The following is a 27,048-nucleotide window of genomic DNA, read 5'->3' as shown; positions in this document are numbered from 1 at the left end:
AGAAGTCATCAGCACAAAGCCGGCAGCTCGACCTGAGCTAGAGGGGCAGGGGGGCTCCTATCTGCTGCCACCCGAGTCCTGAAGTGAAGAGCGAGGTGTTCAGGAACCTGAGGCCTCCTGAGGACGGCAGCTTCCTTTCCAGTGCCCCTGCCGCCTCAGCTACCAGCTTGGTTCCTGGGCCTCTCTGTGTCCTCGGGGCAGCTGGGTGTTCTACACACCCAGTGTCCACTGTCCCTCTGGGCACATTTGGTAACCAGAGACCAGAAACCTCCAATACAAAAAAGAAAGCAGAAGAAGAACTTACAACCTGCTTTCTTCCCCTTTCTGTAGAAAGCAATCTGCTGCCACTTACTAAGCATGTGGGATACACATAGTGACATTTCTAGCACAAGTGAAGTGAAACAGTGACCTGGCGAGAAAGCAGCTCTTCGTGGAGACCAGAGACCACCCTTTAAGTTCCCAGGCAGGTGGTAGTTTTGATGCTGAATGTATCAATTCCCTTTTCTGAAACCCAAGCTCGCTAGCCACAACTTGCCTCTCAGACCTTCTGTACTTACAGCCTCTGCTTCTCCTCCATAGACAAGCCCACGCCCCAACACTGAGAAGGTGGAGCTGACAGATCTTAGAGGCACCCCCAGAGGACAGAGCAGCTGTAGCCTGGTGCCTGCAGTGCTGCTGTGTGCACAGGACAAAGCTGTCACACCAGGAGAGCTTCAGCTGAAACCAGCACTAGAAGGTGCCACAAACCACCCTGACTTAGCACACACCACTGGATGAGCCTGTAATCTCAGTGGCTCAGGAGGCTGAGACAGGAGGATCACAAGTTTAAAGTCAGCCTCAGCAAAAGTGAGGCGCTAAGCAATTCAGTGAGACCCTGTCTCTAAATAAAATCCAAAATAGGGCTGGGGATGTGGCTCAGGGGTCGAGTGCCCCCGAGTTCAATCCCCAGTACCAAAAAAGAAAAAAAAAAAAGTGCTGATCAGAATGTGAAGAAACAACTGCAAGTTTGTTGATGCTAAAATTAATACATATAATCTCACATGCCAATATGCAGGAAGTTCTAGACTACTATGAATACCTTTCAAAACCCCAAGTTTAATTTCTAAGACTTCAGACCCAATAAACTTAGATAATTCACTTGTTTTTCTACAAATCCAGACAATTTGTCCCCAATGGTATAGGTAAACATGAATAGAAAACAGGTTTCCTTTATCTTCTTCCATCAACCTTAAAGAATGCATTTAGGAAGAACTCCATCTGGGTCTTACATGCCAACTCTCACTTCATCTCTGGGCTCGGTGCACATACGTGAGCCTGCTATATGTCTGCCTAAGGCTGCGTGGAGGCCAAATGCTTCCCAGAACTCAGGCTGTGCTGCAGGCTGGGGCAGGTCACCTCCCCTGTTAGATCAGCATTTAAGTATTTCCCATTTGCACACTAGATGAGATAGCTGAGCCACCACCCCTGCCCTTCTGGAATAAGGGAGGGCCAGAGGTCCTCTGAGGTCAGACTGCTTCCTACGGGACACACAGAGGTTCTTCCAGTGGCTCTTAATTATGTACCCACCCCAAATTCATGCACTGTGCACTTGAACCCTGGGAAATGCCAAGGATAAGCAATCCAGAAACAGGCAGAAAGCCCAGCCACACGTGGTGTTCCTCAGAGTCCTAGTCGGCACAAAAGAGTCTCATTTATCAAATGTGTGTGGCTCGAAACGTCTTTCCTGTGATGGCAGATGGCAGGATGCTGCTGCCATGTGCCCCCTTGTACAGCACACGGCGGGGAGCCCAGGACCACTTGCAGGATGGGACACAATGCTCACCTACCCTCAGACAATGGGTGCCATGTGAAGGTGGCCTCCAAGGACACCAGAGCCCCCTCAATTACTTTGGAAATCCCATCCACACCTTGAAGAGACCAGGACCTTGACAACATAGAGCATCTGCTGTGGTCTAGATATGAGGTGTACCCACCCTCCAAATCTCCTGTCAAAGCAGGAACATTCAGAGGTGAAATGATTAGATTGTGACAGCTGTGACCTATTCAGCCCCTCCTACTTTGAATGGACTAACTGGGAGGTAAGTGTGGGCAGGTGGGGCCTGACTGGAAGAGGTGGGTCACTTTGGGCTGCCCTGGAAGGGTACATGTTCCCTGTGTCCCTTTCCCACCTTCCTGCCATTCTCCTTTGTCCCCCACTAGGCACGGCCTCTTCCATCTGGCCATGCTTCCCACGTGCTAACAACAGAGCAGTCCTTCTCCATGACACCCTTTTGCCATGATGTGCTGCCTCATCTTAGGCCCAGAACAATGGACTTGGCCATCTATGCATTGACACTTCTGAAATCATGAGCCCCAATACCCTTTTCCTCCCCTAAGCTGCTCTTGTTAGGCATTTTGGTCACAGGGACCCAAAGCTGACTACACAGAATCCGTACAAAGGTTCCGTCTTCGTAATCTTCCAGCCACCCTTCCCCAGAGACGAGCACCTGAGCAGACCCCCAGCAGCTTCAGAGCTGTGGTGGGGGAGATGCGGCCTTCCCCCGAGAGGTGGGGCTGGCAGGGCTCAGGGGCCCCAGAGGTGTCTTACTGCTCATGTTCACAACAGCCAGATAGAAGAGGACATGGCTGGTGAGGGAGGGGCCAAGGAGACTGGCAGGAAAGGGGATGGGTAGGCGGGGGAAGACTAAAGTGGGGTGCAAAACCTGACAGCCAGGGATGAGGGTGCACTGCTGAGGACACTCACCCCTGGCGGCCACTGCCCGCCTTACACACCGACAGAGAGAAGGTTTACTGTGGGGAAGTTTCCACTCACCACACTGAGTTTCCTCCAGCATTTCCAGCCAGTCGGAACAGATGAAAGCAGATTCAGGAGGATTATCACCTCCACACCTCCTCCCCCAAGACAGCTGGGCATCTCATTCCACCCACCGTTCCAGCTTCAGGATATGTTTTGTTTAGAAACATCAGGATCAATCCACTTATTCCCCAACCCCTCCCCTCGGTCCCTCTGCCACCTGTGCTCTGGGATGACAACCTGAGAAGCCCGGGGCCAGATCACTTTGTACTATGGGCAGCGGATGAGCCCTGAGCCTGCAGCTCTCCCTTGTCCCATCCCAGGACAATGACACACCAGCTCATGCTCTCAATCCCCTGCATGTATGTGCCATGCTCTGTCCTGGTCCATAAGTCCCATTGGAGTGACCAAGGGACAATGGTGACTGATGGGACATCAGATGCTGCCTTATCTAGTCCGTGGCCCCACGGGCACTATTTGAAAGCTGTTATCTGGGACGGAAAGTGAAAGGGGACCAGCCACAGAGGGCCTGGGGGGCATTCCAGCATGTCTGCTGCACCCTGAGCACGAAGAGCCTGTTTTCCTAAACTTGGCGACCTGGGCTCTCCTGGCAGGAGGCCACATGGACTGTCATTACCTGTTTAAACCAGCGTCACCATGACAACGGCTGCAGAGGAGAACCAGCACAGGGCTCTGCTTTGGGAGGAAGTCACTGACCCGGGGGTTGACAGCTGAGGGCCAGAATCCCACTCCGAGCCCCAGGGTCAGCCCTGGGTACCGGTGGGCACTCCGAGAACCTTTGTGTCCTTTTCTCTAACAGAACCCAGAGTAGAAAGTGGGGGGAGGTTGGGGCAGCCTTGTGGAATTACCCTGAGTTCTGCAACGAGAATGAAGACTGCCAGCACCGACCATCTTCCTTCCAAAACACGTGATTTGCCAGAAGGGAGTGAGGTGCTACAGATCGTCCATCTTCTCCTTTTTTCCTCACTTTGCCCCAAACCCAAAATGCCACACCTGAAGTGGAGCTTCAACAATGGCGAGGACATCACCTGAATCCTGCTGCCTGTGGGGCCACCAGCACACACTGGCCGTCAGCTGTCAGCTGGCCTCCCACGCCTGACACTAGCACAGGAAAGGATCAGGCTTTAACTAGCGGTGGGTGTGAGCCTCATTATGCGTACACCCCAAACTCGCTTTCTCAGGCTGCTAATGTGTGTGCCTTTTCATTTTTACCAGAGCTTTGTCAGCTGGAGTCAAAGGACTTGGATACCAACTATCTCAGGGACACAGGAAAACACACAGGACAGCATGGCTGCCACCATACTGGGTTGTCTCAGGTGTAGACCATATTAGGGGTCCTGGAGCCAAGAGGGACATGAGCCCTTGGGATTAGGAATCAAAACTAAATGTCAGAGCCCCAAGAGTCTCTTTCATAAGGAAATGACACCAAGAAACACTCCATCTTCCAAAAGAACCATCACATCATCAGAGGTGACCCCAAACCATGTGGAATTCATTTGAATCTTACCAATTTTGAAAAAACAAAAAGAAATCCACCAAGAACATTTCATTTTTTTTTTCTTTTTGCTCACTTGGGGCAACACATGATCAGTTTGAAATAAACATGCAGAGCTGGAAGGGATCTGAGGTCTTTCTGAATACACTAAACGCTAAGCATGGCTGCTGTTCATGGACCACTAATTAGGAAGACGCACCCCTCCCCCGCCACGTTCCAAAGAAAGTGCATGTGTTTAGGGAATAAGAGATCTTCTGTTTTTAAAGTGATTCTTTGTATTAACACTAAACACTAGACCTTACAGCTTTGAATGAACTCACTGCAGGTTGAGTCGAGCTTATTCAAAATGCTTGGGACCAGGAGAGTTTCAAATTTCAGAGTTTTTCAGATTTTACAAGATTTAGGTGACTTTACCAGTTGAGTATCCCCAATTCAAAAATCGAAATAAAAAATGCTCCAAAATTAGATTCCAGAACATTTCAAATTTTCAGATTAAGGATGCTCGATCTGTCATCATGTCATCTAGCCCACGTAATGCAGCTCAGAAAAATCACGAGATTCTGCTGATGGCCCTGCAAAGACTCTCAGATGCTGTAGGACTGAACCGCCTCACAAGCAGAAGCAATATAGCCAGTGTTTTCCTCATCTCCTGGAATAGTTTCAAGAAACGTCAATTAAAAAAAAAAAGCGGGGGGGGGGCAGGAATGTTAAAACAGATAAACATTTTGTAAAGTAAATGACTAACGTGTCTTTAAAAATTAAAAATAGAAATACTTGATCTGGCAATTCCACTTCTGTGTAAAAAAAATACTCCAGAGAATTGAAAGCAGGCGTCAGAGAAATTAGTGCCATGCCCACGCTCTCTGCAGCATCATTCCCAGCAGTCAAGAAGCGAAACCAACCTAAGTGTGCACGCGCAGATGAGGGGATCAACACCATATGGTGAACACATACAACGGATTATTTTTCAGCCCTGGAAAGGAAAGAAATTCGGACACATGCTATGACAGAGATGAACCTTGAAGACATTATATTAAGTGAAATAAGCCCAAGGAAAAAGTTGAATGCTGTCTACTTGTGCAAGAGATCCAGTCGATTTCACAGACAGTAGGAATGAGTGTCGTCAGGGGCTGGGGAAGGGTGAGCAGGCAGTTAGTGTCTAGTAGGTAGAGTTTTAGTTTTACCAAGTAAGAAGAGCTCTGGAATGGGCAGTGAGAAAGGTCATGTGCCAGTGCGGAAGTACCTAATGCCACTGAACTGCAACCTGAAAATGATGATGTTCCCATTATAATGACTAGCAGTCTCAGATCAGTAGTGATTCTGTAACTATATCAAAAAACTTTAGCCAGAACAGCACTCTATGGTTGCTCATTTCTCTAAGGACCTTTCATAACAGTTCACCTTGATATCAGTACTGCAGTTAGTTACCCAGTTATGATCCACAAACCTGAAATCAATGTCCAGCTCAAACACCATGTTTTGAACTTCTGAAGATAAAGCTGAATTCCTTAAAGTGACATGGTAAGCAACTACCCTAAGAATCTCCAGGACTGGTGTTGACCTGGGTCAAATTGTAAAGAATACTGGCTTATTCTATTGATGACAAAAGTATCAAAATAATTTCAAGTGATTTAATATGAAAAGATGAGGGCTGTGGTGTAGCTCAGTGGTTCGGCCCTTGCCAACCCTGGGTTCAATCCCCAGCACCACAAAAAAAAAAAAAAAAAAGATTCCAATGCAAATACTATGCCTTTGCCATTTTATCAAAGAAACTTGAGCATCCACAGAGGCTTGGAACCAATGCCCTGGGGACACAGGGTAAAGACCTCAAAATCTAGGCCAACCAAAGCACATGAAAAGGCCACACAGTTGAAGGACACCATGGGACTGAAGCTGTACCTCTTGGTGATCTGGCTTGGCTCCTGCAGATCGGGGTCCAGGTCAAAGGCTTCATTATCCAGCAGTCTCCGGAGCGTCACATCTGCCAGCTGCTCCATGATCTTAAAGACCTCATTCAGGTTCAGAAACATGGAGAAGTCGCGCTCCTTATTCTGCGTGGTGATTCGGATGGTGTCCGTCAGAAAGACATTGGATGTCCTTTCCAATTTCTGGATATCAACCCAAGGGATGACAAGTTTAACTGAAAGAGAAAAGATGCAAATTCAGATTGCACCATAAAATTTGAGCCAAACTGGAATGCATCAGCAAGTAACAAGCCAAAGTCTTATTTTTTCATTGAAGCTAAATTGCAAACGTCTTCGAAGCCAGCACAGGGGAGAGGAGCACAGAACTGCCTGACAGCTGCTGGTGGAAACCCAGCTCACGTGCCAATGGTTTTCTTAAAAATAAAATGAACTCTCCCAGGTTGCCGGCTACTGTGTACTTTCAAGGAACATCATTTTGGGATACCAACAGCATGCATCTTCAAAAATATTTAAACAGTCATGCAAAAGTTTCTCAGCACAAACTCTAGTTTCAAAGCAGCATTCACAGATCAAGGTATAGGAAAAAGGAGTGTGAAAAAGGATTATTCATGATCTCCTTTACGGAAACAGGTTGACATGTAGTCTGTGTCAGATGACTTCTGTTGTGCTGTGAAGACAGTACAAGCAGTTTTTATAAAATTCTAAAGTAATACAGCACAGTCAGGCATAGAGTGTGTACCTGCCAGCTACCCAGGATCCCGAGGCAGGTGGGAGGCTTGAGCCCGGGAATTTCAGGCCAGCCAAAGAGTTTGGGCAACAAAGAAAGACTATCTTTTAAGAAAAAGAAAGTAGGTGCTGAAATGTGGCTCAGTACTAGAGCGCTTGCCTAGCATGTGTGAAGCCCTTGGGTTTGATTCCCAGCACTGCCAGAAAATTAGCCAGGTGCCGTGGCACACACCTATAATCCCAGGGACTCGGGAGGCAGAGGATCCCAAGTTTGAGACAAATTAGCAAGACCCTCTCTCAAAAAAAACAAAAACAAAAAAAAAACTTTTTTTAAAAAAGGGGGCTCAAAAGTTGAGAGCCCTGGGTTCAATCCTCAGTTCTACAAATAATAATAAAGTAATATTGTACAGTAATACAATTTTAAATATTTTTAGTTGTAGATGGACACAATACCTTTATTATCTATTCATTTATTTTTTTATATGGTGCTGAGGATCAAACCCAGGGCCTCATACATATGAGGCAAGTGCTTCACCACTGAGCTAGAACCCAGACCCCAGATAATACATTCTTAAATATTCTATTCCCAGAACTATTTTTGATAAAGTAATGGGTAGTGGGCTAATGCAGAGGAAAGGGGGAGAAGATAAAGTCTTGCATCTGATAGCTGACTCATCAAAGAGAGAGAACTAAGTTGGAAAACATGATTAAATATTAGAATTCATTAATTTTTTCCAAATATCATCATCCTAACATGATTAGGTTTAGTGACAATCATTAGTGTCCAAAAATAATTCATTTCCTTTTCAAGTCAAAGTGGGAAGGAATGTCATATTTCTAACATTTCTCTCCATTTATTTAGCAGCACCATTTTCAGTGCTTTTAGAATTTTAAACGGCCTCATTTCTATATCGGGCCTGAGAATACGCTTTCCCAGCTCTTTCTGGTCTCACACCTGCACTCACGGACTCTGCACTGTCAACGTCAGCTCATTACGTGACGGCTTGGAGAAGAGCCCGAAATTTAAGAAGCACAAGCAGGAGCAACCAACCTACAAACAAGCAACCACCAACTTGATGGAACCCAGCAGAGAAACACAGATATGGTATCATTTATGTGGGGCCCAAGGAAGGCATCATGGAGGGGCCAAGCTGAATTGGGTTTTGAAGGACAAACAGGAGTTTCCAAACGGGCTGAGTCTGAAGACAGGGAGAAGCAGGGAGCTCATTTTGAAAAGCATTTCAGAAAGAACAAAGTAAGGATGGCCAAGATTAGGCCAGAGCCCATTGCAAGCAAGGTCAGGAAAGGACTGTGCACATGGGGTGGGGTCCCAAGCATCCGAACCAAGGCTGGTGGGACAGAAAGAGAAAACAGCACGCGCAGGAAGCTGGCCTCAGCAGACATTCAGAGGAGGCCTCCCTCTGGTGCCACGTGTGTGTGCAGCATCTGTCCCCCCAGCACAGGCGTGGGAAACACCTGGCCCTGAAAGCAGTTTCCATGGCAATGGCTTTTTAAGCTTTGAACGCACAACTGACATGTGTGGCCTAGCTTTTCCCTGTGGGAATGCTGTCACCTAAGACATTGCTAGCTAAACAGGTGACATGTCCATCAATTCTTTCTGGTTCTCAGGTGACCCAGGTAAACAATTCTGTGACTATATTTCCAGCAGTTATAATGTTCAAGGCTGCAAATTTTAAAAGATGTCCTTCTGCAGTAAGAAGGAGGAATAGGGCTAGGGCTGCAGGTCAGTGGCAGAGTGCTTGCCTAGCATGTGTTCAATCCTCAGCACCATGTAAAGATAAATAAATAAAATAATGGTATTGTGTCCATCTACAACTATTAAAAAAAAAGACACAAGAATACTTTCTATTCTTTTAGAAATACTCAGCCATCAGATATGATACTGTATTTTCCACGTGATCGATGTTAGTAAAAGCCCTTCTGTAGCTATTTAAAGTAAGCTACAAAGATATGCTTCCAAAGGCAGCTGAAAAATGAATTGTCTCAAAAATCAAGCTCCCCAGTTGCAGCATGTATAATTAAACTCAATTATCTGCACAAGTCATTTGGAAATTAATCCAGTATCACCTGCTGTCATCTCAACCATCCACTTAAATTTTTTGTTGTGAATGTAACCTTTAATGGCTTCTCTGAGGAGCCATGCCAAGCATCCCCAGGGCCAAGTTTATCTTGAAGGACCAAATTGCTGCAGATGCCGGGACCGGCCTCACTTACGTTCCTTGCCCAGGAAGAAGGAGTAGAAGCAGAGGTGGTTGATGCTGAGGTACAGCCAGCCTTGGCGGGGCACCCGGCCCTTCCAGCAGCAGCAAGAATAGTAGGTGACCAGCTTCTCTGCCTCGGGGAAGTTGAACCTGGCCTCGAACTTCACCAGTGCTTCTCTGAACTTCTCAGGCTCCTCCTCCTGCTCAGCGAGCCTGCTGCTGGTCTCCTCAGCAATCAGAGCCTGAGACACAGAAAGATGGGGGCCTTTATCCAGGGAGCTGGGTAAAGGGAAGGAGAGAGGGGAAAGGACAGGAAGAGGAAGGGCGGATGCACTCAGGCACTTGAGGAATCTGTGCCAGTTCCAGGACACCCACCCCTGTCCACTACCCAGAAAGAACCTCCGCCAGAAAAAAGCAGCAGGGATCAATTAACCATCATGAGGTTACAAAACCCAAGGACAAGACTCTCACTTGTCCATGAAGCTTAGGCTGAATTAGTTGACTTCTAAGAGTTTGAGAATTTCAATTCTGAAATTATTTTCCAAATCCTCCCTACACTGATGCTACAGTCTGGATCTTCAAAGTCTCCCAAAGGCCCAGGTGTTAAAGGCTCATTCACCAGGGTGGTGTATTGGTGAAGCCTTATAAGGTGGGGTCTAGTGGGAGGTCCCTGGGTCACTGGGGTCTTGCCCTTGAAGGGGACAGCAGGACCCCAGCCCCTTCCTCTCTCTGCTCCCTGGCTCACCATGAGGTGGACAGTTTTGCTGTGCCATAAGCCCCTGCCATGGTATGCTGTCCTGCCACAGGGCCGAAAGCAAATGGGCCAACCGATCCTGGACTGGAACCTCCAAAACTGTGAGCCTAAATGAACCTTTCCTAAGCCGGTTTTCTCAGGCATTTGTTACATGAGGGAAAGCTGCCTAACAAGGACCCAGAGATGAGTTCTGGTGTATGAACTCACATCGACCCTGAAGAATAACCCAAATGGGAGATAAGAATTAGGCTTTTTAAAACACTGACAAAGGTCTTCATTAGGTTCAAGAAGGTTGGCAAAACACTGACTGGAGGATTCTGCAAAGCCTAATGCACGGCACTGCAGAAGCGGGGACCCTGGCCCAGCTTCCAGAGGCCAGAAGTACTTCTCGAGCCCTGGGTGTGCAGGAGACAGCAGAGGGCACAAGGACTCTGACACGACAATTGTTTTGCCAATAACCATTAACAAGAAGGGCCTTCGTGATCTGCGGTGGTGGTAGAAGGGTCTAGAATATAAGTTGTGGCCCGTTTATAATGGGTGACAATCTGTGGTTACCTGCCTTTTTTTTTTAATTAACATTTTCATTTTTGTTTTATAGGACTGTCTATGAGAGTCTATGTTCCTTAAGATGAGGCTGCTTTTCGGGGGCTGGGGGTGCTCCAAATCCTCACTATATAAGCTATTTTAGAAATTAAACTTGGGCATGATATTAAAATAACCTACTTTTAAATGACTTTTAAAATAAACCTGAGGGCTGGTGAGATTGTTTTCTTCGTGACTTATTAGGCTTTAGAGCAACAGGCCTGGCTGAGAACAGGATCCAGAGGCTCCAGGCACAGCCAGGATGGTGGCCATGTGACCTCCCAGCCTTCATGGGCTGCAGTGTCTGGTCACAGGCACAGCTTGAAGCAGAAAGGATTTTTTCAAGTTTTTGGAGCAGCCAAGTGTCGAGGATATGGGCAGGAAAGCCCCAAACCTCAGATCCTTTGCATTTGGCCAAAGGAGAGGGGGGAACAAATGCTAAGCCGTACTCTCAGACTCCCCCCAGAACCACCACCTCCGGTTTTCTTTCTTTCCTTTCTTTCTTTTAAGGAATATTAGATTTGAGGTGTCATGGATCAATATTGTCACCCCAAAATATGCCACTTTAGCATAAGGATTATTTTGAGCTGAAGATAAGTTATAAGCCAAAAAGACTAGGTACCAAAAAGCCTCTCTGCCTTCCCCCAGTGCCCCAAACCAGGAGGGAATCTCTATCTCCACAGGTGTCTCCACCTCTGCCTCCGGGAGACAACTCTGACTCTAGATTTCAGCACCACAAGGGACTCATACAACTTCTCAAAGACAGCCCTGACCTTCCATTAGTTTTTCCCGGTATGCTTACCTTCCCCACACTGTGCCACCCCAGAAGCCTGAACCCCCTTTCCTGTCCCATCACTCTTCTGCCAATTTGTTGTTTTTCCTTAAGATGCTGTGCAAGGTCAGATTCCAATCCTCTTTCTGAGTTACTCTTGCTGAGTTTCTGCCATGTGTATATACTCTACATGCACAAAATTAACTGTTTTTCTCTTATTATTATTATTTTCTCTTATTTCTCTTTTGTCAGTGTCATTTCCAGGGCCTCAGCCATAGAACCTAGGAGGTTAGAGGAACATTTTTCTTCTTTTACAGAAGTATTTCAAAAACCAGTGTATCAGAAATGAATTTCCTTCCTCCCAATTAAGGGAAATACCTAAATCAAAAAACCACGACAGTCCACGTTAGACCAAGAGAGGTAGGTTAAGTGTCACTAATGCTCAGTGCCATCTGACACAGGACACTGAGCCACAGTCCATCAGACCAGGATGAGGGGAGACCCAGGCCCAGGCCCACTCTGACCCACAGGCCAGGGGTCATGTCCTGGATGCAAAGTCCTAGCTGCCTGGGTCACCTCTGCTCTTCTCTGGTCCTGAAAACATCCCAGTCCCCAATAAGAAAAGAGTGCTTCTCTTTTTTTCCTCTAAAATAAAAAATTCGCTTTGATACCCTTTACTGAAAGCTGTAACTCTTAAGTTTTGTTTTGAGGAAAACAAAATCCATTGTCTGGGATTTTAAAATGTTTTTTATTAGTGCATTCCAGTTATACATAGTAGTGGGGTTAATTCTGACATAATCGTAAATGCATGGAATATAATGTGCTCCATTCAGTCCCCAGTGCTTCCTACTTTACAGGTCTTCCTCCTATTTATTGTTTTTTTAAATGGATGCTTTATAAATATACATAAAAGGTGGGACTCACTGTGGCATACTCATTTATGTATACAGCACAATTTTGCTGGTTTCATTCCACATTTGGGGATCAGCTGAACAGAGGAAAGGGACTGAAGGGGAGGAAGGAGGGACAGGAAAAGGGAGGAAAGGCAGAATGTTTGGGCTCTTTCATCCCAAGGGAAGAAGACTGTACTGTGGGCTTATGTGTTCAGATGTGTAATGAGAGTGAACTTGAGAATGAGGAACCGTCTCCCTGCCCAATAGGATATTAAAGCACCAATTACCCATCATGTTCCTGTAGCAAGACCGGTTCTATAAGAATATAACTGGCAGAAGTTATATTCAAATACCTCCCCAATATTCCTCTCATGCCTTCTTGAAGCTTAATTGGCTTTAATTCCATTTAATTAACATCAGAAGAACAAACATTCACCATTAGCAGGAGGAAGCACTAGGTCCAACATGGTGACGAATGGTACAGCTGCAAAAAAGTCAGGAATAACTAATTCGAGAAGAAAATAACGTGTTGCTCTGTAAAAACAGAAATCTTAACTTTATGGGTCCCCCCCCCCCCCCCAANCTTGATCTGGATTCCCGGTCTCTAGAACCGTGAGAAAAATAAATATCGGTTGTACCCCCCGCCAAGAACAAAAAGGACCTTTACATCTGTAAAGGATAACAGGAACTAGACCCAAGAATGAAGTTTGTTTTTTAATTTCAGGTGTATTTTTCTGGACTGCAAAGACAGGTGACAAATTAAACTAATTTGGCTTTCTGCATTAAGCCAAAAAGTGTAATTAGACTGGTGAAAACTGTGGGTACACTGCAGAGTTCAAAACATCATAGAGTTACCGGCAAGATGGAAAGAAAGGTTAGGATCAAGGAACCTACCTTTACCTTCCCTTTGACAAAGCTGGCAATGTCATCTTTATTATCAAAGACAGACAAAGTATGGAGGAGATTCTGCTCCAGCCAGTCCCAGTGCTGGTTTATCTCTTCTAACGTTGCACCTGGGTCAGAACAGAGAGACAGAGGTTAAAAAACAAAAGCAATCATTTTCCCAACATTAAGTATCCTGTGTTTATGTTTCACAAACATCCCACGATAGGGTTCTCACACCCCGAGCCACCGGTTGTCACAGAAAAGCTGGCACCCTTCCTGGTGCCATGGTCTCTCCTGCCACTGCACTGGGGCTTACAAACTCCAGTCCCACAGCCATGTGACAGACCAGCTCACCAAGCAGGTGAGCCTTGGGATTCCTGTGACCACCCTGTGTCTCTCGATAATGTACAGAGCACCTACCCTCAAATTTCAGAAGCATTTGTAATTGTGCAGCTGTTCCAGCACCGAACACACCCCAAGTGGCAGACTGATTCTGAACAGTCTCACATAGTGTCCCCCATGAGAAGGGAGGCCCTTGGAGAAGTACCAAAGCCCAAGTTCAAATAGAAAGGACCTCCTGGGAAGGGCCGCACAAGGATGTTGCCACTTGCAACAGACATTGTTCAACCAACAAGCAACACCCAGGAAATTCATAGGTTTATAAACGGACACTTTAGACCATTTACAGCAATATCCCTAAAAACTTATAAGATGAGGTACATGTTAACAAACACAAGCAAAAAATCAAATATGTTAATTTCTTTCACAGGCAACTAAAAATTGTCACCATGTTATCAGAGCATTAAACAATGCTATTAACACCAAACGCACGGTCATTTCAGCCATCTGTTTCTTTTCGAGGAGGTTGCTAGTCCTCTCCACTGCATCTTGGGTACTCCAGCATAGGAGAGCACCCCAGTAAAGGGTCCGGCACACAGCAGATGCTCAGTGACGTGCTCAGTAAAGGAAGCACAATCCTGGACAAGAAAAGGCAGGTCTGTACCAGGTTGTCTAGGTCAGCTGGATGTATTCTGACTTCAGAGAAATTAAAGGCTACTGGACAAGAGTTCAGAATAACTGAGTCAGTGTAAGAGGCACAAGGGCCACTGGAGTCACAACTTACACAAACGCCAGTTGTACAGTTTTTGAAAACTGAACTTACTTTCCCACTGAATCTTACCTGCAAACTTCCTCTCCCCAGACTATAAATTCATGAGAACATCCTGTAATACAGGTTGAGCAACCCAATCTGGAAATCCAAAATCTGAAGTGCTCCCAAGTCTGAAACCTTGAGCACCAACATGATGTCACGAGTGGAAAACCCCATCCCTGATTTCTGGTCCAAAGTACACAAAACCAACTACTTTATGTACAGGATTGAAAATATTATATACAAGTACCTTCAGACCATCTCGAGAAACAAACAAAGTTTAGACTAGGTGGCATGGTATTATGTATATGCAAATATCCCAAAATCCTAGAGAATCCAAAACTTTTCTGGGACCCAGGATTTGGGATAAGGGATATTCAACCTGCACCTCCCAGAAGAAAGGGCCAGAGGACTCACTCTGAACTTGCAGATTTGGGTCTGTGAGAAGGAAGCACGTCTGCATTAGGACTGCTGTTCTGAGGGCACCTCGGGAGGGAATTAAAAGAAGCACCCAGCAGAAGACCTCATAAGGAAAGAGAAAAGCCCAATATAACAGCACTTGGTTCCCTTGTGACCTCCCCATGTTTAGGCACAGAATGGCCAAAGGCAACATCCTGGGGTCATCACCCAAGCCAGTCTTCCTCAGCACTGGGAGGCTGTCCCATGGCTGTCCCGCCCAACGTCTCTACTCCCAGGTCAGGCACCAGGAGGACACGACCAGCAACCTCCCACCTCCCATTTTGCTCTTTAAGGATCCATAAGCCTAAGGAGCAGCCCACTGGGGGCTTAGAAGGAGCCAGCTCTGGGGTGAGTGGCCACGATCCTCTGGTTATCTACCTCTCTCCCTCTGAAAACTCTGGCCCCTCAGGCTCCCCATGTGTTAGGACTGGGAAAGCTCACTTTAAAACGAAAGCACACCAAGCAATTCCAGCCTCCACAGTGTGACTCTTCCGAGGCTTCCAAACCTTTTCGTACCTGACCCTGGCTCTCAGGCACTGTGACTCATCCTGGCTCAGAGGGACATCTGGTGTATCCGCCTCCAGCTACAGTCTCCCTCCGCCCTAGGTGAGAGCTGTGTTGGGGTAGGTCACAAGAACCCCTAAACCTGGTGAGTCAGCAATGGTGTCTTGAAATCATGAGGACAGCCCGTCACCTACAGAGTGGGATTCCACTGAAGCTCACAGGTACCCGGGGGTGGCCAGGGCCCCATCCCCCCTGCCACCGTACAGCCTTCTCTTTCTATGTCTTTACCTTTTACTTCCTGTCACACTGAAAAAACAGCCAGTCGGCATCCTAAACAACCGAGGGAAGAATAAACTGAAGAGGAAATATCTTTACTGGCCTTCCATCTTTTTCTTGTGTTTTCGTGTACTCCTCATTTATCACAATTTTATAAGTTGGAGAAATGGAGAAGAGCCGGGAGGGGAGCGCTCTCACCTTGTGGCTCTGGTCTATTCCGGGCATGATCTCATTGATCCGTAACGAAGACTGGAGGAGGAAAGGGGGAGCTCAGATACGTGTCCAAGGTCATGTATCAAATGAAGGGCAAGCCAGAGTATGATCTCATGCTTGACAACCTTGCAGTGTCCTGGGGTCCTCCCATAAGAAGCCACCTTTCAGTAGCCTTTACATAGTTCTTAGGTCCAGTATGTGCCGTGGCTGGACACTAAAAGAGCCACTCTGTTTGCACTTGGAGGGAGCTCACTGTCCCCTGCAATGCCACGTTCCTGACTACATCTTTCCGGGTGACATGATACGTTTTCATTACCTGCTACATCAGCTCACAGGGGCCAATGTAGTCAACTATTAACAGCTAGCTGGGTGTGGCTTCAGCTGATAACACTTAATAACGTGAATAAAGTTATAACCAAGATCTAATGCAATATGTCACCATGGAATTAAGACCTCAAACAAAGACATCAAAAAACCAGACTTTTAAAGTAACTCTTCTATCTACTAAGGAGAAGCTTGTGATAAGGAAAGATGATTCTAAAACAAAACCAAGCCCACACCATGAAAAAGAAAATAGATACATAAACTCCGTCATCACTGGGCTACAGTGAGATTTGATCACAACCTACCCTGCTCCTGAATCCACACCTTGGCATGCTCCTCTCTCAGCCAAGACGTCAATGTGATGAAACTTTTCCATTCTACTGTCTACTTCCTGAAGAGGTTGCCAAATGGCAGGGAAACTTTCCAAACTAGCATTTCCTCTGCGGGGAAGTCTTAGGATGGGCTTCCCAAATACCATCCATCAAGGCAAGTGGACTGCACGTTCATGACCTCAAAGAACTAAAAAAGAGTCATTCAGCGTGTCACACACCATGGCTGAGAACCTATACTACAGCAGTGCTTTCCAAATTACATGAAGTCGTCCCACTGGCAATAGTGTAAAAAAAAAAAAATGACATTGAATTGGAACTAGTATGCATGTCACCTTGTAAGGGTGGCTACTGAATTGTGAATTATTTGTTAGTAACTTATTAGTGAATATATACAGATTAGCAAATGTAATTCTCTCCAGGTTATGGCCAGAACAGTTTGAAAGTCATAACATTACAGACATATGAGGGCTGGGAAAAGATGAAGAGAAAATAAGAAAGTACGCATTTGCCGTGTATTGTAGAGACAGGATGATAAAAAGCCTACAAATCAACACAGCAGCACTATTTCCACCCATTCTGCAGCAGCCCTCTAACCAGGCAGAGGAGAACTGTTAGGGCCTGAATGTGTCTCCCCAAACTCCTCATGCCCAAGGCCTCACCCGCAGTGTGACTGAAGAAAGGACTCGTCAGAGGCAATGAAGGCCCAGTGAGGACACAAGGGTAAGGTCCTGCAAGTGTCCTCACAAGGAGACACCAGTGCGTGCAGTCCGGAAAGGCCACGTAAGGAACACCTGCCAGCTGAGGACAGAGGCCTCATCAGGAACCAACCCTGTTGGTACCTTGATCTGGATTCCCGGTCTCTAGAACCGTGAGAAAAATAAATATCGGTTGTACCCCCGCCAAGTCTGTGGTGTTTTGCTACAGCAGTTCCAGCCGACTGATACAGGCCTCTGAAACCAAAATCCACAGCAGTATCGTGGATTGTGACAGGTACAATTCACTAAACTATGCCCTGTTCTATCAAGGCCTCTAATTTGGCAGAAATAAAACTCTTTTATTTCCAGAGAAAATCAAAGTCATGGAAAACTAAGATTTATAGATTTCTTTTTTCTGAATACCTAGAATGTGTTAGGCATTTTGTTAGGGATCATTAATCTTCATTAAAATATCATAAGGTTAGCCAGGCATGGTGATGCATGCCTGAAATCCTAGCAGTTCAGGAGGCTGAAGCAATAGGATCATGAGTTCAAAGTCAGCCTCAGCAACTTAATGAAGCCCTAAGCAACTCAGGGAGATCTTGTCTCAAAATATAAAGAAAGGGGTTGGGGATGTGGCTCACTGATTAAGCGCCTCTGGGTTCAATCCCCAGTTAAAAAAAATATATATGTGTCTGAGTATGTGTTTGTGTGTGTGTGTCTGTGTGTGTGTGTCTGTGTGTCTGTGTCTATATGCCAAGTTCATTGGTGAATACCTGTAATCCCACATACTCAGGAGGCTAAGGCAGGAGGATTACAAATTTAAGGCCGGCCTGGGTAACATAGTAAGGCCCTGTTTAAAAAAATATATATATTTTTTTAAAAGTCTGGGGATGCAGCTCAGTGGTAGTGCATCACTGGGTTCGAGTCCTAGTACCAGAAAAAAAAAATTATCATAAGGTATCCCCAGTACCACCCAAAATTACATAGAATTACATATATACACATGCATACATATATACATGTAAACATGCATATCCACATATATAGAAAATAGCAGGCATTACCATTACCATTTTCTCGGCAAGAAGTAAAAAGGTGAGGGAGAGAGCCAAATCACACCCATTCATGTGGACCAAGGCCTTGCCCTCCGGTGGCACTGCCAGGGACAGGAGCCCCGAGGCCAAGTCACACTGAAATACACGCAGTGCTCATTGTCTTAGGTTTCCCTCGGGGGCATTTTCAGGAAATAGGACAAGCATCTCATTGTCTACACCTACAGCACGAACACAGCCACAAATATCTTGACCTGGGTTTCAGTTTCAAAAAGCAATTGTCTCTTTCCACATAATAAACACCCAACTGAATTAGGTGCCTTCTCCAGCCACCTAAGCCCTCATTCATCACAACACGGTGCCACGTTTCTTAGCGCACAGAGCAGATCTGTTCTTGTGAAATGGCAACATGTCTCTGCTGGCCAATACCAACCACCTACTACCTAAATGCCACAGAGACTGTGAAGGACTAGAAAAGGTGTTGACTGCCACGGCAGTGTTGCCCCTAAATGTCACTCATCCTCTGCAGAGTAACACAGGAGCAAAGGATCCAAGTGACAATTACAATGAGGGACGAGATGTGTGAACCAAACGCCTTTATTTTCAGAAATTCCACATTCTTCAAGTGGACACAGCAAGATCTATTCTCTGAAGTTTCCAGTAATATTTTTACAGGAGCACCATGATTTACAGGATTTTTGCCCATGTATTTTTCTCACTATGTAGTTTTAAATATTTTCATGTTTTTTTTACTTCCAAAAGTACTTGTAATAAATACAAATATTTGCAATATCTGGAATCAAACTCAATTGAAAGTAAATTCATTTTTAATTTATAATTTAAATCATTAAACTGTTTCCATATTAGTACCATCTGATGCGCTTCATAGAAACAGAAGTGTGAATGGAAGATGGAAAAAAAAAAGTGACCTATAACCAGATTGAAAAGTAATAATAAATCAGTAGGGGCACACAGCTATAATCCTCAGGTACCTGGGAAGCTGAGGCAGGAGGATGGCAAGTTCAAGGCCAGCCTGGGCAACTTCGTGAAACCCTGTCTCAAAAAATAAAGAGGAGTGAGGATGTGGCTCAGTGGTAGAGTGCCCCTGGGTCCAATCTCCAGTACCAGAACAAAAGAAAACAAAGACAGACAAAATCAGAAACAGAGTCAGAAAGCCACAGACCATAGGAACAGAAGAAAAGAACATGGATAGCTACTGTAGCTGTACTCCATGAATCTGAGAGGCAGAGGAGGGCATGCGCCTGAGGAGGGCTAGAGATTGCATTACAGATATGGAGAGGGACAGACAGACAGACACACCAATATCAAACCCCAAAGGATAAAAACTGCAGTATCTGAAATGAGAACTATACTTGATGGGATTAAAAATAGACTAGAAATGGCAGATAAAGATGAAGGAACTTGAAGACAGAGCAATAGAAACTCTAAAAGGAAAAATAGAAAAGGATTAATAGTAACTCAAAAAGATCAGATGCGGTGGGTGTGGCTCAGTGGTAGAGCACCTGCCTTGCACGTGTGAGGCACTGAGTTCGATTCTCAGCACCACATACAAATAAATAAATAAAATAAAGGTCCATCGATGTCTAAAAAGAATTTTTTTTAAAAAAAGATCAGATGCACTGTGGAACAAACAGCAGACTATAATACATGTAACTGGAGTTCCCGGAAAAATGGGCAGGGACAGAGAACAGAAAAAAGTATGTATTTGAAGTATACTGGCTGAGAATTAAGTAAGATGAAAACAAGAAACACACAATTCCAAGCTCTCAATAAGCCCCAGACAGAAAAAACACGGAAAAAGAAAATCACACTGAACGTCACAATGAACGTGGACATCTCCATCAAAGTGGTATAAACCCCTAATAATCAGAACATCAGAACAACACAGCTCTATAGGAAAAAAGAAAAGACAGCAGATTCCTCATCAGAAACACAGGCCAAAATGTATGAAGCAACGGCTTCAAAAAATAGTAGGGAAAAAACAATCAACTCACAAGTAGTTGAAGAAAAGTTATAATCATGTAGTTTTATGGCTGAATCCATGATTCATTTTTTCTCCAACACACACACTCCTGAGGTTTACTCTGATTTGAAAAACTTTAGAAGCAATGACAACCCAGTAACAATAAGTATTCCTCCAACCCAGACTGAAATCCCTAAATACTATTTCCCCCAAAAAAGGAACCAAGGCTGTTGGGAAGAAAGACAAGTTCTAGAGAAGAAGCCAGAACTATCCAAGAGAGTGTTTACCATCTTGTTGGACCAGAAAGCACTCTTAGTCTATTTTGTGTTGCTATAACAAAATACTTCAGACTGGGAAATTTATTTACAAAAAAAAAAAAAAAAGAGGTTTTCTTTAGCTCCTAGTTTCATAATGCTACAAGTCCAAGATCAAGTGGCCCTATCTGGACAGGGCCTGGTGCTGTGTCATGACACAGTAGAAAACATCACATGGGAGAACACGCACAAAAGGATGTGAGAGAGCAAGCCAAGGAACCCAAATCACTTTAGAACAACACACTCGTGGTTACTAACCTTGTCCTGAGGAACCACCTCCAGTCCCAGGAAAACTAACCCAGTCTCTAGAGAAAAACACTGATGGGCCTTCAGGAAGGTGGATCCCTCATGGCCCCAAACACCTCTACAGGCCCCACCACCTCCATACTGTTAGGAATTAAGGCTCAGCATGAGTTTTGGCTGGGACAAAACCACACTCTAATTACAGCACAAAGAATAACACAGCTGAGACAAAAAGTCACTCTAATCGGCAGAGGCTACACTCCGCATTTCAAAAAGGACAGGTATCACCTGAACCAGTGAAGATATTTTTTAAAACCCCTGGCTTTTGATGTTGACTGTACAATTCTTCCCATTTTCTGTGTTGGAAAAAATTCATAATGAAACGTGAGAAGCAAGAAGCTTGAGTTTAAAATATTTAAAAGGCAGAGAAGGAAAGAAAAGTGAAAAAAAAAAAAAAAGCTAAAATAAAACAAAAAATAATTCCCCGTCATCATTGCAGATGACCAAGGCGCCAACTCCTCATGCCAGCGGGCAACTAAAGGGCAAAGGCAAGCATCTCCTGCCCCTTTTATAAAATCATTATCTCAGTGACCAAATAGCCCCTGCCAGGGAGGCAAAGTTCTTTAAAGATGGACTCAAGCCGACAGTTGTATAGGACGGATTAGGTCAGAAGATAACCATTTGCAAAGTCCATAGAGAAAAAGTGAATTCAGGTGACGATCACAACGCCTAAAAGCACCAGATGGGAACCTATGGGGATGAACACAACGCAAGCTGCCCTGCGAACTCCCCACCAGACCCTCAGAACAAGAGCAAGACTTTCCACAACCGACCTTCCACAACCCTGAGAGGAAAACAATCACAGCACCTCCTACTCAGCAGTCAGCCTAAAAATAAATAAATAAATAAAACCCAAGGTTAATCAAACCTTCACTAACTTCCAGTTTTCAGGAAACACGATGGTCAGAGCGCTGAGCTGATGGCACCTTAAGAAATGGACAGATGCCCCGAACATGGCATCCCTTTTACACACAGGCCCAATTTCTTCAAGCGGTGACAGGAGAAGGGAAGGACAGAGAGAGGTGAAAAGAACAGAGTCCATCTTGACTAAAAGGGACTGAAACACCATCGCCTAATGCTGAATGTCACTCGTGAAGTCAGATGAGAGCCGTCCAGACTTACAAAGGTTCCCCAAAGCCAGCAGGAAGCCTGGGAATAGGCTCAAGTGACACTGAGGATCGTGGTACATGGCACAGCAGTGCTGAAGGACGGCCAGGCTTTCAAAGATGCTCACTTGGAGTGGAGGACTGAAGTATTATCACTTTTCAGGTTTGTTTTAAAATACTTTGGGGATGGGGGGAGGCTTAGAGGAAGAGGAGGCAGGATGGGCGTACCTTGATCCAGATGCTCCTGTGAGATGAGTCTGTAGGGCATCTACACCAGCCCCACCACAGTGGGCTGCAATCAAACATCTTTACAATGAAAAAATGACAAACCCCTTCTCAGCAAAATAAAGAAAAATGCATAATTTTTGATAAGTATCTCCCACCCATAAAAAAATAGGTTATGGCTTGAATATGAGGTGTCCCCACCATGGTTCCTGTGTTAATGCAGAGAAGTTCCCAAGTGAAATGTTGAGACTGTGGGGGCTGTGACCTAATCAGTCCATCCTAGCTTGAATGGACTGGGTGGTACTGTGGGCAGGTGGCATGTGATGGAGGAGGTGGGTCACTGGAGACATGCCCTGGAAGGGTTGATCTTCTCTGCAGCCCCTTTCTGCTTCTTGGCCCGTGTCCTGAGCAGCACCATCACCAAGAACCACCTACAACTGCAAGGGATTAACCTTGCAGTCTCCTTTGTTGAACACAGAAGGTAAGCGACCTGTAAGATACTGGAGAAAGGTTTCACTCCAGGTTTAAAGTTTTGACGTTTGTTTGTTTTTTATTCTTCTAAAGATGGGTTTCACTATGTCACTCCACCATGCCCTTCCACCATGATGTTCTGCCTCACCTTGGGCCCCGAACCATGGATTTGGCCAATCATGGACTAAAGCTCTAGAACCATGTGCCAAAATATATTCTTCCTCTTCCAAGTTGTTCTTGTCAAATGTTCTGGTTACAGCCCTGAAAAGCTGATGAGCATAGAATGTAAATTCATAGGTAAAAGCTAGGAGAGAAAACAGGACAGAGAATTTCACTCCCTGAACTTCCTTATTATTACAGGCAGAGAGCCCCAAATCCTGCAAAATCTGAAACTTCAAGTACCAACACGATGCCACAGGTGGAAGAGTTCCAGATGGAAACCTATGGGGATGAACACATATGAACACATGTTGTGAAACTATATTGTGCACAAAATTATTAAAAGTATTGTATAAAATTATCTTCAGGCTAGGTATAGAAGGTGGATATGAAATAAATTAATTTCATGGTCAGACCTGGGTCCCATATCCAAAATAATTCATCATGTGTATACAAATATTCCAAAATCCAAAGAAGTCCAATATCTGAAGCACTTCTGGGTCCAAGCATTTTGGATAAGAGATTCTCAAACTGAAATTTTTAAAGCAGGATCACTCCTGGCTTCAGACAATTTGGACACATTAGGTTCCAGCCTCTGTCACAGAAGCTAGAGAAATAGCTGCTCTGGAGAGAGCCTTCTGGGACGTCACAGAATGCGAGCAGGACTGGAGGAGGAGGACACACCCCACACTAGACTAGCAAAACAGCTAAGGAGAAGGAGCCTTAGTATGTCTGCTCTTCTGCTGTCCAGGGTTGATCACTAAGAACCATCTACAACGAAAGAGCTTAACCTAGACATCTCAGGAAGCCAGGCAACCTCTAAGATACGGGAGAAAAGTTTCACTCCAGGTTTAAAGCTTTGATGTTGTTATTGTTGGAGTTTTATTCTTCTAAAGATGGGTTTCACTATGTTGTCCAATCTGGTCTGGAATCCTGGGCTCAAGAGATCCTCACTTCAGCCTCTCAGGTTGCTGGGACTCCGGGCATGTGCCAGAATCCAAAGATATTTTTTTAATATCACTTCTGACCTCGAAATGTACTAAAGGTTAGACTCAGCATCCACCTGCTTTTTTAAAAAATATCTTTATTTATTTTTATTTGGTGCTGAGGATCAAACCCAGTGCTTCACAAGTGCAAGGCGGGCACTCTACCACTGAGCTACAGCCCCAGCCCCCACCACCTGCTTTTTAGATAACTATAAATGACATCCCTCATGGAAGGAAGAGACCTTCAGTGAATGTCATTATTTGTGCATAGGCAACATGACTTTCTTTAAACACATTAAGAGCCTGGTGATAGCAACTCCATGATATGCAAGCGGGTACCCCACAGTCATTTTGGAAAGTGAACCCCTCAAGGGACTCTCTGGCCAGTGTTGCCCTAAGAGGACACTGAGCAAATGAAAATAATGTGATAAACTGCGCAGCCTGACCTGAGTGTGGACCCAGAAAGTTCTAACTGTCCTTTTGCTGGGCTGTACAGATGTTCCTTGAAGCACCCAGTATGTTGTGGGCTTGGAAAAAAAATCTAGTTGGCATGTCGATCCTTTGCCACCCTGGCACGGAATTCAGGAAGATGCTAATCTGATCCACCCTGGAACATTTCCTCCTCAATAAAACTCTCTCTCCAAAGACAAAGCAAACAGTGATGCAGAATACAAGAAACCAAAACACGAGCCATCGTCAAGGGCATGGATAAGAGACTGTGTCAGAACACTCTGAAAGCACACTTAGAGCCTGCGGCTGAGCTGCCCAAGCAGCACCCTGGTGTGTGATGTGGCCTACAAATGGCCAAGCTCCTACACCCGGCTCCTCCCTCTCCAAAGACTGACAATTACACCTCCTTCCATGCTCAAGAGGGGCAGAAATGCAGAAAGCCTGAGAGAGGAGATTTTTTTTTTTTTGTAAACTGGACAGCATAATTCCTAGGATTCTCCATTTTTAAGAACATACACAACGTTTTGATTAACAAAATTATCTCAGCTTCCTTCTGTGATCTTTAAAATTTCAAAAGGATATTATTTTTTCACTTCCCAAACTTGAACTATTAGGTAAGCTTTCTTCAAACTATAGTTGCCTCTCAGTATCTGTAAAGGATTGGTTTCAAAACCCTTCAGAGACACCAGAATCCAAGGATGTTCAAACCCTTTATATAAAATGGCATACAGCACTGACCTATAACCCGCGCACATCCTCCTGTGCACTTTAAGTTATCTCTACATTATTCATAATACCTAACACGATGTAAATGATATGTAAATAGCTGTTATACTGTATCATTCAGGGAATAATGAGAACAAGCATGTTCGTGTTCAGTACAGAAGCAATTTTTTCTGAACATTTTTGATCCACAGTTGAATCTGCAGATGCTGAACCCACAGATACCCAGGCTGAGTACACACACCGCACCTCCCAAGATGCAGACATGCCCCTGAGCACCAGGGGTGCATCTCCCATCCTCTGCTTGAACACCCTGCACTCCAGCCCAAGGAAGTCCATCTCCTGACCCTCCCACTACAATACAGCTTCTTCCTTTTTTCCTTTCTTCCTGCTCTTTCGCGTTTCACCCAAGTCCAGGGGACAGATCTTGCTAGCAATGGGAAAATTCTGCACTTAGGCGGCTAAAACAAACACACACTTTGAAGGTCCAAAGTCCAAACTCGGGTCAGTAAAGACATGAGTGTTATAAAAGGTCTGGTGAGCTTCTCAGAGCCTCTGCTCCTGCAGCCATGTTTACCAGGGAGGACACCCTCCCTGGCTGTGCCTCTAAGTCCTCTTTGGGGAACCAGAAATGACAGTCCACCTAAGCCTTAAATCTACAGTAAAAGAAATCAAATAAGCAAACCAATTCTTGGAATGATTCTAGGCAGATAACTCAAAGTCCTACAGTTCTTGCCAGTGTTTTCTCCTGCTTCCTGGAAACCAGGCAAAGGCAACAATGTGAAGAATAAAGTGTGTGTTTCAACAACACAGCAACAGCACCGAGAACCAGCTACCAGAAGGAACCCAAAGGAACCGCCAGCGCTGCATCTCACATGGGAACTTACGAGAAGAGCTAAGGTGCAGCCTGGCATGCTCTGGACTTCTCAAAACAGAAAGGGGAGGGGCCTGGGATTGTGGCTCAGCGGTAGAGCGCTCCCCTAGCATGGGAGGGACCCGGGTTCCATTCTCAGCACCACGTAAAAATAAAGGCATTGTGTTGTGTCCATCTACAAAAAGAAAAAAAAAATTCATTCTCTTTCTCTCTCAGGAAAAAAAAACAGAACAGGACCACGACTAACCAAGACCACCAGGCACAGAGAACCAGCAGCAAAGCCCCTCGTTCTTCCAGGGCCCCAGAGAACCTGTCACAGCTTAGGGTCAAATTCAGTGGGGCTCAGAGTCCTCTCCTCACTCCTGCTCCTCTCCACCTACTCCCCCCGCCACCCCCAACCTGAGTGGAGATCAGCTCCTGGTGTTCAGCCCTCCTGGTCCACATACCGTGTCCTTATTGCTACTCAGGGGCCAACCATCATCTATGATTCTAAAAAGAAAGCAGACATAGAATGCAATGTCATCCAGCCCTGACAAGGAAGGACATCCTGATACATACAACACCATGGATGAGCCCTGAAGACCCTGTGCCAGGTGAACCAAGCCAGTTATAAGATCATGTGGTGTGGGCCCGCCAGATGAAGTTCCTCGTCAAATTCAGAGACAGGAAGTGGAATGGCAGCTTCCAGGGGAGAGGGGAACAGAGAGTAGTTGTTTAATGGGTGCAGAGATTCAGTTTAGGAACTTGAGAAGTGTTCTGGAGATGCCTGTGTGTCATTGTGAAAGTACTTAATGCAACTAACGTGCGCACCTAGAAACGGTTAGGAGAGTACATTTTGTTATATATAAGAAAAAGTTTTGCTTAAAGCAAGCTCCCTGAGTGCTCAATAATCATGAGTAGGCCTGTGCCCTCCCCTGGAATATCCCTGCCCTGGCTTATCAGAAAGGGCCCAAGAAGTCTTATCTGTAATTACAGATGCTCCTCAACTTACAATGGAGCTGCATCCCAATAAACTCATCATAAGTTGAGATTACTGTAAATAAAGTGCATTTACTACCTAGGCCACTAAACACCACAGCTTAGCCTAAGCTCCCTTCCACACATTCAGAACACGTCCACTACCCTGCATTTGGGCAAAACCATCTTATACAAAGCCCATTTCTCAAAAAGTGTTCAACAGCTCGTGTAATTTACTGAATACTGTATCAAAGTGAAAAGCAGAATGTATAGCTATGATTTTACACCACTGGGAAGTCAAAAAATCCTTCAGTCTGACCACCCTAAGTCAGGCCATCTGGAAATGTCACCTTCCCTCCCCTTACAAGTCTTCACCATGGGGCCTCGGTCACCTTCTTTCCATTCTTCCCTGCCATCCA

At 45.3% G+C, this 27,048-nt stretch overlaps 1 protein-coding gene and 1 long non-coding RNA gene across 5 annotated transcripts in view; one reads left to right on the top strand and one right to left on the bottom strand.

The window, feature by feature from the left end:
* The window catches only part of Tbc1d8 (TBC1 domain family member 8), a 112,845-nt gene that overhangs the window by 29,426 nt on the left and 56,371 nt on the right, over positions 1-27,048 (bottom strand). For all 4 annotated transcript variants that reach the window (XM_015499671.2, XM_015499672.2, XM_048810256.1 and 1 more), the window contains exons 3-5: positions 13,079-13,197; positions 9,197-9,425; positions 6,210-6,450 (exon numbers count right to left, since the gene is read on the bottom strand). In XM_015499671.2, the coding sequence (XP_015355157.1) occupies positions 6,210-6,450; positions 9,197-9,425; positions 13,079-13,197 (589 nt within the window). The remainder of the gene's footprint in view (positions 1-6,209; positions 6,451-9,196; positions 9,426-13,078; positions 13,198-27,048) is intronic.
* Positions 22,227-23,054, top strand: LOC125618818. The gene is made up of 2 exons (XR_007350188.1): positions 22,227-22,490; positions 22,841-23,054. It is a non-coding gene; the product is annotated as an uncharacterized LOC125618818 (long non-coding RNA).

Source organism: Marmota marmota, unplaced genomic scaffold, assembly GCF_001458135.2.
Source record: "Marmota marmota marmota unplaced genomic scaffold, marMar, whole genome shotgun sequence".
NCBI classification, from domain to species: Eukaryota; Metazoa; Chordata; class Mammalia; order Rodentia; family Sciuridae; genus Marmota; species Marmota marmota.
Note: the sequence above shows the minus strand (reverse complement) of the source record. Positions and strands in the feature narration are given on the sequence as shown.